The sequence below is a fragment of the Corvus moneduloides genome, chromosome 3 (genome assembly GCF_009650955.1).
Source record: "Corvus moneduloides isolate bCorMon1 chromosome 3, bCorMon1.pri, whole genome shotgun sequence".
In the NCBI taxonomy this organism is placed as follows: domain Eukaryota; kingdom Metazoa; phylum Chordata; class Aves; order Passeriformes; family Corvidae; genus Corvus; species Corvus moneduloides.
The window spans coordinates 91712375-91726415 of record NC_045478.1 but is presented as its reverse complement, the minus strand read 5'-3'; the positions used below and the strand labels follow the sequence as shown (position 1 = coordinate 91726415).

Here is a 14041-nt window from a genome sequence, read left to right as displayed (position 1 = left end):
ATAAACTCTAATCTCAGAATGGCAATGAGAAATCTAATCAGCTGCATCAAATGGGCATCATCTTTACGACACAGTTTGCAAAACAACCCAGCCCTGTGACCTCTGCCTGTGTTTTGCATTCAGGCTGAACAAGAAGACAAAGATAGTGAAGTCATTTGATGCCAGGCATGAAAAGCAAGTGTCTGGCTCCTGGAGTCTGCAACATTTACCACAAAAGCAAACAACGAAGTTCATCTGAAATAATTCCTTCTCTTCCTGTTTATGGCTGTTGCTGCAACAGCACCATTTCATGGTTCAAAGACAGCTATGTGATGAAACATAATTAGCATGGTCACCTGATTCTTATACCTCACCAGCAGAATACTACTCATCAACAAAACCAAATAGTCCTTATTTTAAATGTCTGCAAACCCTAAGATTTTGCACTGTATTATATTATACAGCAGATTTTATGCCAAAGTTGTAAACAAGAAATTGACTGTCAGCTCTCTCTAGACAACTTGAGAGGTCTCTTCTAATATGCCCAATCCTACACCTGGAGAATTGCCTAGTGCTATAGGAATAAATAAGCACATTTAAACATTTTTTTGTATTTATACCCAGTGCCACTATCAAGTGGTTTTTTGCCACCTTTCTCCTACTAAGTAACCAGTCATACAAGAATGAAAAGGGTTTTTTAAAAGCTTCAATAGAAGCTCTCTAATAAATCCCTTAAGTCCCCTTACTCCTCCTTTAAAGGGAAGAGTTCATCCACTTTGTAAATATATCGATCTGTCAGCAGAAACTTACCACAAGTTCGGCGAATCTGGCATTGAGCTCTTCTGCTGGTGGGATTGGGACAGAAAACTCAAGGAATTGGAGGGGGTTATTGTCCTTGAGGTTGATTTCAGGGAGGTCACTACCTCCAAAGCAACAAAGAAACCCCAACGCGTGACGATTCCTCTTCCGGGGGGCCATGATCATGGTGTATGATGCTATCTTCTGATCATGTTCTGTAGGAAAAAAACCAAAACAAAACCAACAGACATTAGATGATAAACAAGACTGTTGAATCTGTGCAGCTCTGTGCAGTTACAATGGCTGTCACTGGAGTAACAGCTGGAAGAGGACAGAAGGATCTGATATCCAAAAGAGCAAAATAAACACTCAAGCTCGAGAAGGTAGCTAGGCCTTCATATGGTATAAACATGTTCTTCCATGGCAGTGTAGAATCACTTCACCCAGTTTTTCTGAAAAAGTTTTACAAACTCAGTGGGGAATTTCCCAGCAGGTAGATTTATCAGCAGTACTCAGTAGCCAAGACTGAATGCTACCATGGAATGCTGGTTTTGGCTTTTCTCTCACTACTACAATAAAGGAAAGGAACTATCAGAAGGAAAAAAGCATGTATGGGAGAATTTACCCCAAACATGTGGAAGAATCTTCCAAAGGTATCCCGTTGGACCAAAATTTAAAAAACAATGAAACAATGAAGCAGACATCAATTTTCCACCACTGCAGAGCCAGACCACCAAACATTCACTTATTCCTTCATGGCCAGGACTATCACAGTAGGACCATTTTGTCCATCCCATTTTCAAACACACATAACTAGTTTGGGCTGCTTTGTGTATTCAGGGAAGAAACAGCACAGTGCTAATGCATGCTTTCAGATTTACATTTGAGCTGCCAGATCCCATCTTGACAGGACCCAGGCTTGAGGGGCTTTGGTATCAGGAGTATAAAGGGAGGCAAAAGGAGGCCTGAAGGAGAAGCTGGGAAGTGACTGAATTCAGTACCACACAACATCGTTTGTGCGCGGCCCATCCAAACAGGAAGTCTCCTGCCAGCAATTTGAAAGGAGGGATCTGTGCAGTGCACAGAGAGCCACATATTTTGCCCTTTTAAGGGACTTGTTGTTTGACAGCTCAGGGGCTTATTTGTTTTATATTTTTAAGGACTTCACTTTTTCACTTAATCTGCAGAATAAGCCATATCCTTAGACAGTAAATAATTAAAGCTTGTTGTGAAGCCAGTCTCCCTGGGCATAGGGCAGGGGAGCAGGAGGGAGGTGGCAGGTGAACCAAACCACAGGATGCTGGATGCTGTATCAGCAGCAACACAGCTGAGCTTTGTCATCAGAGCAGCTGCTGCCCTAACCTGCCCCACAGTGCTTTGGTCTGTTTGCTTGCCAGAACAAGGCTGCTTTGAGGTTTCATAGAGACTGAGTAGCTGTGCAAGGAAAAGCACCTTCGGGACAGCAGTTGCATAGTGGGACTTCACATACAGAGCACAGCTAGAAGGTCTCCAGGGACGTTTTGTGCAGAAATTGGCATGCTCACTGAAGAAAAACCTAAGCAACAAACAACAAAAAAAATGCACAGACCATCCAAACCTCCACCCTTATGGCACCATGTGCTTGGCAGGAATCACCTGCCCTATTCTGTGCTGGGCTTAATTTATCTAGCACATTCTCTTATGTACTAGAGGGGCATCAGCTGCAACTCTCACGTAGCTGAAAGGAAACCAAGCTGGTAAAAAATACTGTCTTCTGGCATGCCCACTTTGCTTTGCTCTCTATGCCAGCTCTGCAAGGGGTGGTACATCCCAGCAGGATTCACCAGGGCAGGATGTTGCTGGCTTCAAAAGCCCATTCATAAAAACATCGGCTTCTCACTAGGAGATGCCAAAGGTCAACTTAAAACTGAACTGGTCTTTGACACAGCTTCAGTCAGCAAAACCAAAATGCTCTCAAATCTATCACAATGAAGTGCATGGCAATTTCTGTTTCCTCTCAGTAGTGGACACTTAAGAGATTCAGTTGCTAAAAGATTTCACAAGAGAGCCTCGGAAGTTAAACTTGTACACTACAGACCATCTTCTCAAGTGTTATTACTCCAAGTGCAATGCCCTTTACGGCAATCCGGTCATGACTGAGATTAGAACCAATTACTTTGACAAAACTTTCCTTTGGAAGGAACTCAGTTCAATGAGACAAACCTGATTTACGTGCAATACAAATACATTTGCATCAACTCAGTTGTAACCAAGCTCTGGCCCACTGTCTAAAGGCTTCCCCACCAACCATCAAAGGACCAGCATTCTCTAGGGCATGGACAATGAATCCTCCTTGGAAGAACTGGCTGAGCCACTGAAGTGATACGACCATAACATTTTCCTTTATGAGCTCAGATCAAGACTTTGATAAACTTCGCCAAAAGAGGTACCTTACCAGGAAATGAGTACTATGTGAATGGATGTGAAGCTCAGCATTTTCTACAGGGTGAGTACTGCCCTGGTCTGGCTACCACAGGTTGTCCTGCACTGAAATTTCATGACTTGGCTTTCATCTTAAGCAGGTTAATCTAAGGGGTTGTCGGTCTCCAGGCTTTCTTCATCCATAATGCTGAGAAACACACAAGCTAATGTTTCTTACTGTGATTTTTTTTACAGAATCTGCAGTTCCTTGGGATCCACACTTGTGAAACTCAAGGCTACTTAGTTTTTACTACTCTGCAAAAGCGTGCAGAGCTCACATGAACAGTAAGCTCGCTTTCGCAAAGCATCATTCCATCGCACAACTTGTACCCTTAACACTGGCAATTTCCAGATCCCTCTATAGGCAGCAGGCAAGAAATTCATACTAACATAGATGGGTAAAATAACATTTCTGTATTGCTTCAATACTGTAATTGTGTGCGTAGGTGAGGTGTCTAGATGCTGTCAAAATAAGAGCAAATGAGGACTGTTACACAGGAATCCAGCACAGGTATTTTAGAATTGAATCACTGAATGAATGAATGAGTGAGTGAATGAGTTAATGAATGAATGAAATTTCTAAGTTGGAGCACTGTCTCTCTAAAGATTAAGCCTGCCAGTTAAGTAGATGTCCTTCAGAATCCTGTAAGTTGCATGGTTTATGCTATTTAATAACTAATTAAAACTTCTTGATTTTTGTTGGTGATCAAAAAAATAAACATTTTCTAATTATCTCCAAGTTAATAAAATTTTTCTTTCCTTTCTCTCTCTTTTGCCTTTCTTTTGTCAAGAATCAAATCTGGGAAAAATGTGCTTACAAATAATGAGGAGGGTGGGAGACAACAAAGAAAATGAAGAAAAGAGCAACATTCATTTTTCTGAGTGGTAATTGATAGCAAAGCTGACTTAAAAATTTATGAAAACAACAAAAGGTAGGGGGTTTTCTTCTAATATCTAAGCTCTATTGCCTCTCAACTTCTGGCAAGTAAAAATGAAACATGTGCAATTATGTATTTCTATATATACACTCCCGGTGAGAATCAATAGGAAATCTCTCTCTGGAGAGAATCCCACTATTACACATAACTCCCTCCCACAGCTCTTCTCAGTTCTACTGTTTTGCCCTTTTGCACAACACAAACAAGTTGTTGTCATTTCAACAGCTAACCACACACCCGCTCCTCATAGCAATCCCTCTTCTGCTCCCCAGCCCCATCTGTGGTTCGGCTCAGGTCAGGAGTCACAGCCTGGAACTTTGCCCAAGGTCTAATTATAACAACGTCCTCTTCCTCTGACAGGGCGTACGTGTTCATTTCTAAACCATTTGGCCCAGTGACCAAACATAATTTAGCTAATGCAATTTTTCCAAGCCTTATCAGAAGTTTTAGCCACATGGGATCAGATCCATGCTAACTGCCCACGAGGTTCCTCTTTCAATTGCTTTCTAAATTGCTTCGTTAAGTCTCGCTCTTCTCTTCATTCTCATCTCAGAGACTGTCATTTTCATGCCAACATACACTAAACAGTAAGACACATGAAACAACTGCTCTGCTAGCAGCTCTCCTGTGCAAGAGAGCTGATTATTGTAGTTTTTATCTCACTGCTCTGTCCTTCAACGCACTTAGCAGCCGGAGCATAACTGTAACTAAAATAGAGAAAACTACTTTTGTATCACCACCTTTGGAAAAAGGGAAGAAAGAGAACTCAGTGGGTCAACTAAACACACACAGTCATGCAACACCAGTTCACAACATAAGGAAGCATTAATGGTAAACACTTTCAGAGGTGAATCTTCACTGATCATCAACAGACACACAATATCAGTGGATGTAGCCACAGCTCTCACCTGAGTGGGATGCATGGGACTAAATATATGATGAAGAATCACTGCCCACACTATCTTATGCTAACAGGAAAGGAAACAAAGTCAATAATTTGCATTTCCCTGTAAGTTATCTTTCTCTGTGGCAGGATAAAACATGTAGATGTAATGTGTGATCACTGATGTAGAAAGAAATCTGAATTCAGACTGGTTTAGAATATAAACCAACTCACCCACAGCCCCCAAATCCAAGTTAAAACTCTATATTATTCAATTATTAAATAATAAACCATGAGAACTTCCTGGTATTAAAACAGCTCCCTACATCGTCACTTATTGATGATGAAATGAAGAAAAGAAGCACCATGCTCAAAACTGTCTGAATATACACACTGGATACAGAGAAAGAGCTTTGTACTGATCCTATGCTCAGTTCCCTGGACCACGTTGCTTCTTCAGTACACAGACAGTGGAATGATGATCTTCGTGGCATGTTCCATTACCATGGGAATTTTCCATGGCTGTCACATGTAATGTGACAGATGTCAGGTGCACTATATGGCAATTGCTGCATGGGGGATGGGGAAAGGAAGCAGACAAACAATCCATTTGTTGCATGTTTAATAGTAACCCAGCTCCTTTGGTTTGGATTTGTCACCGTACTAAGGAGCCTCCTGGTCTCCAGCTCACAAAACAGCAATTAAAAAAATATTTAAAACCCACAAAGTTAAAACCTTGTTTTTCAGGGAAGGTAAGGCTTCTTGAAGATCACACCTGCCTGCTATGTTGGACAGGAAGGCATCGGACCCAAAACAGATCAACACATCACTGGAAGTGATCTGGAAACAAGCAGGGTCCTGTGCAGCAGTGGCTACTCAATGCCAATTAGCCATGGCCCACACTTAACAGTTCCACCACAGGAGAGAGGGCAGGTCAAATCATGCTGTGCATTTTGAAGCCAGTTCACAGATTTTTCTTTCCACAACACATCAAAACAAGAGTGCAGAGCTCTTGGTATTTATGAGGACTTTGCAAGTCAGTCCAGGAAGTCACGTCTGGTTTGTTTTACACACCTGCCCATTAAAACTGAGATGGTTGATAATTTCAAAGCATTCCACAGACCTAAAGATTGTCTGTTATTACATACATAGTATTATATATATTCATATTTATTTAATTTTTATTCATTTATTTGCCTCAGAAATAAGTTCTGAGATACGAGAAAAGGCAAGAACTATTTGAAGGCTGTCAGGTGTAACTATATCTATGAACTTACTTACTGCAACGTGTCTGTCAAAAATCTCTTTAATACTTTAAGGATGCTCAGGATGTGCTGGGTGACTAATGACCACTAATGCTAGTCTACTAATGCCCACAAATCCACTACATCTCACCTGATACCAACTTATCAACACCCAACAACAACAAAAAGCTAAAGAACTGTAAGAGACTTCTCTTCTGAAATTCTAATTTGTAACACTTTCTCTGTCTTCACCTAAGAATGAGGGAAAAAATAACTCTACAGAAAAATTAACTAACAAAACCAAAAACCAAACAAAAGAAAACAGGAAAAAATATGCCTGCAGGTTCCTTGTGTTCCTCCTAATCATTAATCTATCTAAATTGTATTCATAGGAAAAAAAATTAAAAATAACAAAATACAAGATTCAAAATACAAAGTGAAAAGAGCAACAAAGCAGTTAAAGTCAGTGTCATGAATCTGGCTAGTAATAGTTAAATGCTTCTTTATACCTTTTTTCCACCCCTTAATGAAGTACAGATTAATAATTTTCTACACTTAACTGAGCTGACCAAATAATCCATTCACTGTTTTACTTGCTAAGAAGTTTTTTGTTTGTTTGTTTGTTTGCAAATGCATTAGTTTCGTATAACTATGACTTCACACACAAAAGGGAACAGTCAAAACTAATCCGTCCTCCTAGACACCAAATGCTGAGTCTTAATTACATCCTTGCATCTCATTTATACACAAGTAATCTATGGATCCTTAACATTTCTAAATGGCTATGAGATCACCACAGCTTAGACTGCAAACAAAACAAGTAAAATTCACACCTTAACTGTTAATCCAAGGTAAGCATGTTCTTCATCTCCTCAGTGTCTGATTGTACCACAAATTTGCATCCTAATTTGTCAATTCCACACTTAGGCATGCTTGCCAGCAATTCAAACCACCATGGTGGTGGAATGAACAGGATTGCACACTGCGTAAATATAATCACCCTTTCTGGTTTGAGTAGAGTCGTCTGGAGTCCTGTCCTTCTCTCCCTGCCTCCCTCAATGTTACTTCTTGGTTCTCTGGTGTTGCAGCACTGCAGTCTCAGTAGCATTTACAGATACCCTCCCTTTCCTTCTCAGTCAGAAAGTCACTGCTACCAAGATCAATTATCTTGCCTTCTTCACCATGACCCACATTTGTTGTGTTCATATATGTCACAAAAGATTACCCATTCCCTTCTATTAAGAAAAGAAAGGTGCTCCTTTGTAGTCTTAGTTCTCCCTTTCCTTCTTTTCTACCAGTTTTATTTTTATTCTCTAGTTTTTCACTGTTTCATTGCAAGATCTCCTTTTTTTCCATGACAACTCTTAGAATTGAAATGGCTTCCTGTAGCCACTTCCTATGCCTCACACTATAAAACCTTTTTTTTTTAAAGCAGATATTGAAGAGAAAAATACTTCTTAAGAGACACCTACTGCATGACACAAGCTGCAAAGACTGTGCCACACTTTGTTTATGTTTTATTTTTGTTGTATTTTACTTTATTGTCCTAGCTGTGCCACTGAGGCTGTAGGTTCTTCAGTGCAGGGTCTTACTCACCTGCTTAAACCAGTCATTTTACAGTGCCAAACAGACTGTGATACTATACAAACAGAAATAAAAGAAGTAGGCCAGCAAAAAGGTAATCACCTGGCTGGAATCTGGCCAGGACACAACAGGTTCACCCCCCAGTAATGATGCTGCTGTAGAGACAGCATTTAGCAGTGTCCATGAATCAAGCATGGATAAATTTGTCCTTTATGAAATAATGGAATTTATTCAGTGATTTCCTCCACCACAACATTAGCTTCACTACATGGGTTGGTTTATTATGTCACTGCTCATCAAATTGCTGTGGCTGTAAGAGCCAATGGGAAATACACTGCATAAAAAAAATACGAAAAAAATCTCACAAACCCCACAGATGGCACCCCAAAACCCAGTTCTGACTAAGGATAAGACCATGCAGCAGCAAGTACTTTCAAACAGTCTCTACAATTCCCAGATTCTACTTTTGAAATAATTCAGATCCTAAAAATATTATTTTTAAGTCTTGACAAAATTATATTGTAATTCTAGGGCCATGATTTCAGGACCAGGCTATAATCCTAGTTTGTGTGTGTGCTACTCAACAGAGTGGGTCTGAACTTCCTTTTCTAGAAGCTACAGATCTAGAGAGCAGAACCCAAGTTAGACTCTCAATTTTCTCTACTTCCTTTTGGTGATGGGTAGAATCCAGTGATGCAATTTCACAGAAAAAGTACCTTGGGAGTTGGAGCGCAAGATGAAGCCTTTATTCAATATAAGAAATCATAGACTGAATATTAAATAGATCATGGTAACATTGGTTAAGCAGACATACGAACTGACAGCCAGAACCAGCACGTCACTTCTTCAGCTTCAATGCAGAAGACGACTATTTTCCTCTACAGGAAGATGAAGTCTTGTGCCTTTTACAGGTCTTACGGTATGAAATATCTTTAAAATCATTGTATGACACTGACTAATCAGTAATGTCTGTCAGTTCTATCCATAAGACCAGGTCCCAAGGGTGAAACATCCATACCCCAGAGCAACGTTTTTGATCACCTCAGGAAAAAAGCCAAGGATTGAGTGATCTGTAGAACTAGGTGTCCCACTCTATCCTCTATGCCATAAGATCAGGAATACTAGTAAAGCAGATTAGTACTTTAGGTTAGTACTAAAGCTGGGTCTAGGAACTTAAAATCTCTCCAATATTTCTATTGGGAAGAGTGGGGTTTAGTTACAAAGGAAGTCAATCCAGAATTTCCCAGTAGCACTAATAACTGCCATGTTCAGAAGAATGAACACACAAAACCCTATTACTAAGAGCGTCCCTGTCTTGTTTGAGTCATTGTAATTTGTCCATTCTGTCATTGCCCAATTATTTCCAGACATGATGTAACTATTTTGCCAAGGGATTTGGGAGTCAAAATGTTACCGTTGTTGTCATCGTTATCCTGGGTGCTTGAATTTTCCAGACAAAATAAGCAGCTGAGGGCATTAGAGTGCCTCTACTGAGAGAGAAATACTCTGTAAGAACTGCCAGGGCGGTCCAAGAAAAACAACAAATGGTAAAGGTCCAGTTACACCCCCCCAAACTCCTGCTTATTTCCCTGTGAAATGCTGTTTTCTTATTCACACAATTAGTAGAATAAAATTTCATCTGTTGTCTGATGTCATCATAGCATAAAAAAGATTGATTTCCATTCTAACACTCTGATCAGGGCCACTATGGGACATTAAAATTCAACTTGACTGGAAATATGCTTTGATTATAACCACTGGAAACTAACCACAGATGTAGGTGTACAAGTGCTGTCTTCACTATTGATAGGTAAATCAATTACCTGCACTGGTAAAATTTTCCTAAACTTCACACTCTGGAAAAAGCAATTGTCTTTACAGCAAATGGGTATAAATGGGAAAAAACTCAACAGAGAGACCATTTGGACTTTTACCTGTTTTTTGTGGATGGCACTGAATCTCTTCAAAACTAATGTTGATCAATGCCACCTGGGAAAGCCAGGTTCCAGGCTGCAGAGCTGCCACTTTCCTGCTTAGTGGCCCAGCCAAAGCACAGTGTGCTTCTACATGTCCCTTCAAACCCATACATAAAAAAAAAAAATGATGGCTCTCAGTTCAGTTCCATAGACTGAAGAGCGACCGATGTGGACAAGAGTTAAAAGCCTTCTTTAGTGATTCACTAGTGGAATAAACAGCCACTAGATGCATTCACTAAGGGAACAGGTCTCAGGGTTTTTATGCTCACTCCATCTTGGAGATGGTTCCTATTGGCCAAGACACAGACAGAATCAAAATGTCATTGATTTTAAATACCTATTTTTTTAAAGTACTCAGATTGCAGAGTTGTCAATTTGGCACCATAAATAAATTCCTTGTAGAAAACCAAGTTAAGAAAAGGTCATATACGGCATTTTATTCCAGCATTTTTATTTTTGTTCAACATTCTGACCAGGGATACTCTGGGTTCAATGCCCTGAAACCTCAACATTACGCAAGTAGGTTTGAACTCCAAGCCAGAAGCTTGGTGAAACTGCTGAACTTTTAACCTAACAAGTCTTCATGAAGAATGGATATTTGGAAAGAGTTTTGCTCAAAGATTTTGTGTTGTTTCTGTGTGTATTTTTAAGTGTCATCCAGCTAAAATATATTTTCTGGCTGCTGCAGTATTTTCAGGAGGAGATTTTACACCAGCACTGAAGGCTGGTTTCAGAGCCGTGACGTACTGCTTTAGGTTTTGGGGCTGTTGAGTGTTTCATTGCATTAAAGTGAACAAGGCCTCCTCCATATTTTGGTCAAATTTTACAGATCTGATGCTCTGAGTGACACAGGTAGTGATCAGTTATTAGAGTCTGAAAAGAAAGCAGTACCTAAAACCAGCCACCTTCTTTGCATGGTCAGTGGGTGCTCTGGCCAAAAGCACTATGTAGAAAAGAGTGCAGTAAAAGGAGGGACAGGGAGACCCCACCTAAAAAGCACAAATGTGAGGTTCTTCTCTACAAAGCCATGCCAATCCATGTGGTCTAGAGCACTTGGTACACAAGGGTGTGGTGCCTGTGCCGATTGCCAACACTCCCTCCTGCCATCCTTGAACTGCCAATAGCTAGTTCTAGTCTCCCAGATTCTCATGGAAAGAGGTCATGTCCACATCAAGGCCCTTTAAGGCTCATAATTAAGAAAATTTTAAGTTCTGAAGCATATCTAGGGAAGACTTCCTAGAATTGTAACTGACCTTTAACACACTGTCCTTTCCCAAGGATAGGGCATTTTTAAATGTATGCTCAGATACCCGAAGAAAACTGTGGAGAAGCTCCACCAAATGTTCAGGTAGTCATCTCCAGACTTCTAAGTGTCTACAAGTCAACAGCCTGCCTGAAAATACAGCAAGTTCTTTCAGCTTCTGAGCCCAACCTACTTGTAGCTTGTTGGCAAAGCTTGGAGCACGCTCCACAAAAAAAACAGATTGCAGTATAAAATTTCCTCAGCTCCCACCACAGCTGCACACAACTGGAAAAAAACCTCTAAAAATCCAACAAAACAACCAACCCTGCTTCTAAACCACCACTTGATCTGGATTCATAGTCCTCAGACATGATTCAAAATGAAGGCCCATTGTATACAAATAGAAGAGAAATCTACCCTCTATGAGAGAAGGAACATGTTTATCCCCTGAGGGCCGCAAATGTTATTGTGTCCAGTGATGCATATCTTTGCAGAACACGTACCAATATCACTGCTTGTTGTCTCTAATTTTGTACAGCACTGACATATTTGATAGGTTGTACAGGGTTTTATCCGAATCATCACCTGATGCAGGTTTTTTTGCCTCACCCTTTGGAAAGGGTGTATTTAAAACTTACTTAAATCAATCATTTTTGCTCATTTTATAGCTTAAATTTATGGATGAAATACATACAAATAAAGACAGTAAGCAGTCATACATTGGCTTGTAAAAGTTGAAATCTTGACTCTGCTGCCCTGGTCATATGCAAGAACATGTCCCACTGCAAGAAAGGCTGAAATTGCTGTTATCCCCATTTTCTACTAACTGAACAAGAGCCACAGCCAACCAGTACCAAAATCTTTCCAGTAACAAGAAGCAGCAGCACTTGCCCCTTCGCCTGCGCAGAAACCCATCTGAACAAGGAAACAAACTCAATTTTCATAAAACCTTTGCCAGCAAAATAAGAGGGAACTGCAAAATGTCAGAAGCTCTGAAACATCAAGACAAACTATATATTTGGTCTGGGTGGCAAATCCAAGAAGAAAAGCTTTATATGTAACCCAACAATTTGCACATAAGCTGACAGCCTATCACTAAATTTTAACTATTGGCTGTTGGACCAGTAAATGCAAGATGAAAATGGCACTAATACCATGGAATCCTCATGTTTTACTTCCTCCCCTTCTCCCAGTCATTCATATTACAAGCAAAGGGTCTCTCACACTACAGTAGTGAATGCTTAAAACAGATAAAATTGTACAGAGAAGTGTATCCATCTCCAAATCTCTGAAAAGATAAACCAGCAGATGTATAAAGCAAACACTGAGTCCATATCAATGAGATACTCTTCTGGGTGAACTCTTCCCTAGTGCTTGTTCTGTCCATACCCTAATGTCAAACACAGCCTGTAAGAAGCATGGCTACTGCCCAGGAAATGCTCTTACTGCTGGGTTTACAGTGTCATCAGCTATTAATCACAAAAAGCTCCACTGGGATAATCCAGAATTAAACAAATTAAGAAATGCATGTCTAGAGAGGGGAGTTGGTGTGGGAAGTAATTTTAAGGAACATTGTTTTGTTTGCAAGAATAAAAACAGTTCTTTAGACAGGAGTGAGTCCACAAGGTCTTACACTATCCTGTTCATGCTGAGATCTCAAACACAGCATTTGTTTTTTTCTCCATTTTTAGGAGGTCATGCATGATAAGGAAACAATTCATCTCCTACAGGGCCTACTAATAGCAGCATTAACTCTCAATTCCCACAGCACATTTCACATCCATATCAATATTGTGGGACACATTTCCTGTATCTACCAGAATACTCCTACAGTAAGAGTTCACCTCCAGTTAAATTGCAATATTCTGATGACATGGTGAACACTTCACAATCATCAGATCCCAGCACGTGACCACCAAGTCATCCATTTCCCTGAAAGCTGTTAATAGTAGAAGTGCCCTTTAAAGAGTGATTTTCATAGCACCTCAGAAACCTCCGTGTGAAAGAGGATGTCCAAATGAAAACAAAACAAAACCCCAAACCCCACTTTAATGCTGTGACTTGACCTAGAGGAGGAGTTCTATCTTGTTCATTTGATGGAGAGAAACCAACACTTAGAGTATCTTGGAAATGAGCTCTCTCTATGCCTTCTAACCGATGCTCCGGACCAAAAAAAGCATTTCTCTAAGTTGGAGGGAGTGCCTCTAAGGACCAAAATTTGAGCTTGAGTTACTAAATAACTGAAGAGAGGGGAAACCACTTATCAGGGGATATAGAGCAAAAGGCAAGAGGAAAGATCAGCTTTCTAGCTGGAAGGATGCTGTGCTCTGTGGGTGTACTACAGCAAGTTGCATGCTGTGGAAGGACCTTGGTGTGGAGGTAATGCCAGTGGGTCAACGAGCCAACAGTTCAGTCAAGAAAATAAATTTATGTCTTTGTACTCGGTTCTTCAAATATTTAGGCTGAGGTTACTCCAGAGGAAATCTCTTTCTTTTTTTATCAGATACTAAGGGGTTTATATTGCATAAAACAAAGTATTTCAGACATTTCTTTGCTAGGGAATCCCCCAAAAATCATATTTATGCAGGCAAAGTCAGCAGAAATAGAAAGAAAAAGGTAAAAAAAAAGAAAAAAGAGAAGCATTTTATCCTTCTCTTCAGAAGGACTTTCAAAGGCATACTCAAAAATCTGTCCATCCTATCAAGGCAGTAATTTCATCTTATCAAGGCAGTAAAAAGGGTGAATATACTATTCAAATTAGGTTATGGAGACTTCACAAGAGCCTTTCATTCCTCAGATGAGTGAAGAACATACACTCCCCTACATAATTTCCTCTTCATGGGTGTAACAGATTCCTGTTAATTCTGATGGAAACACATAACCTCGTAGAACAAGAGATCGACTCTTCCAAGCAGAACTCAGACTCAGTTAATTTC

General features: G+C 40.1%; 1 protein-coding gene across 6 annotated transcripts in view; it reads right to left on the bottom strand.

Moving 5' to 3' along the window:
* Positions 1-14041, bottom strand: part of DAAM2 (dishevelled associated activator of morphogenesis 2) — a 205449-nt gene that overhangs the window by 121120 nt on the left and 70288 nt on the right. For all 6 annotated transcript variants that reach the window (XM_032102750.1, XM_032102751.1, XM_032102752.1 and 3 more), the window contains one exon: positions 790-992. In XM_032102750.1, coding sequence (XP_031958641.1) covers positions 790-963 — 174 coding nt within the window. In that variant the 5' untranslated portion in view covers positions 964-992. The remainder of the gene's footprint in view (positions 1-789; positions 993-14041) is intronic.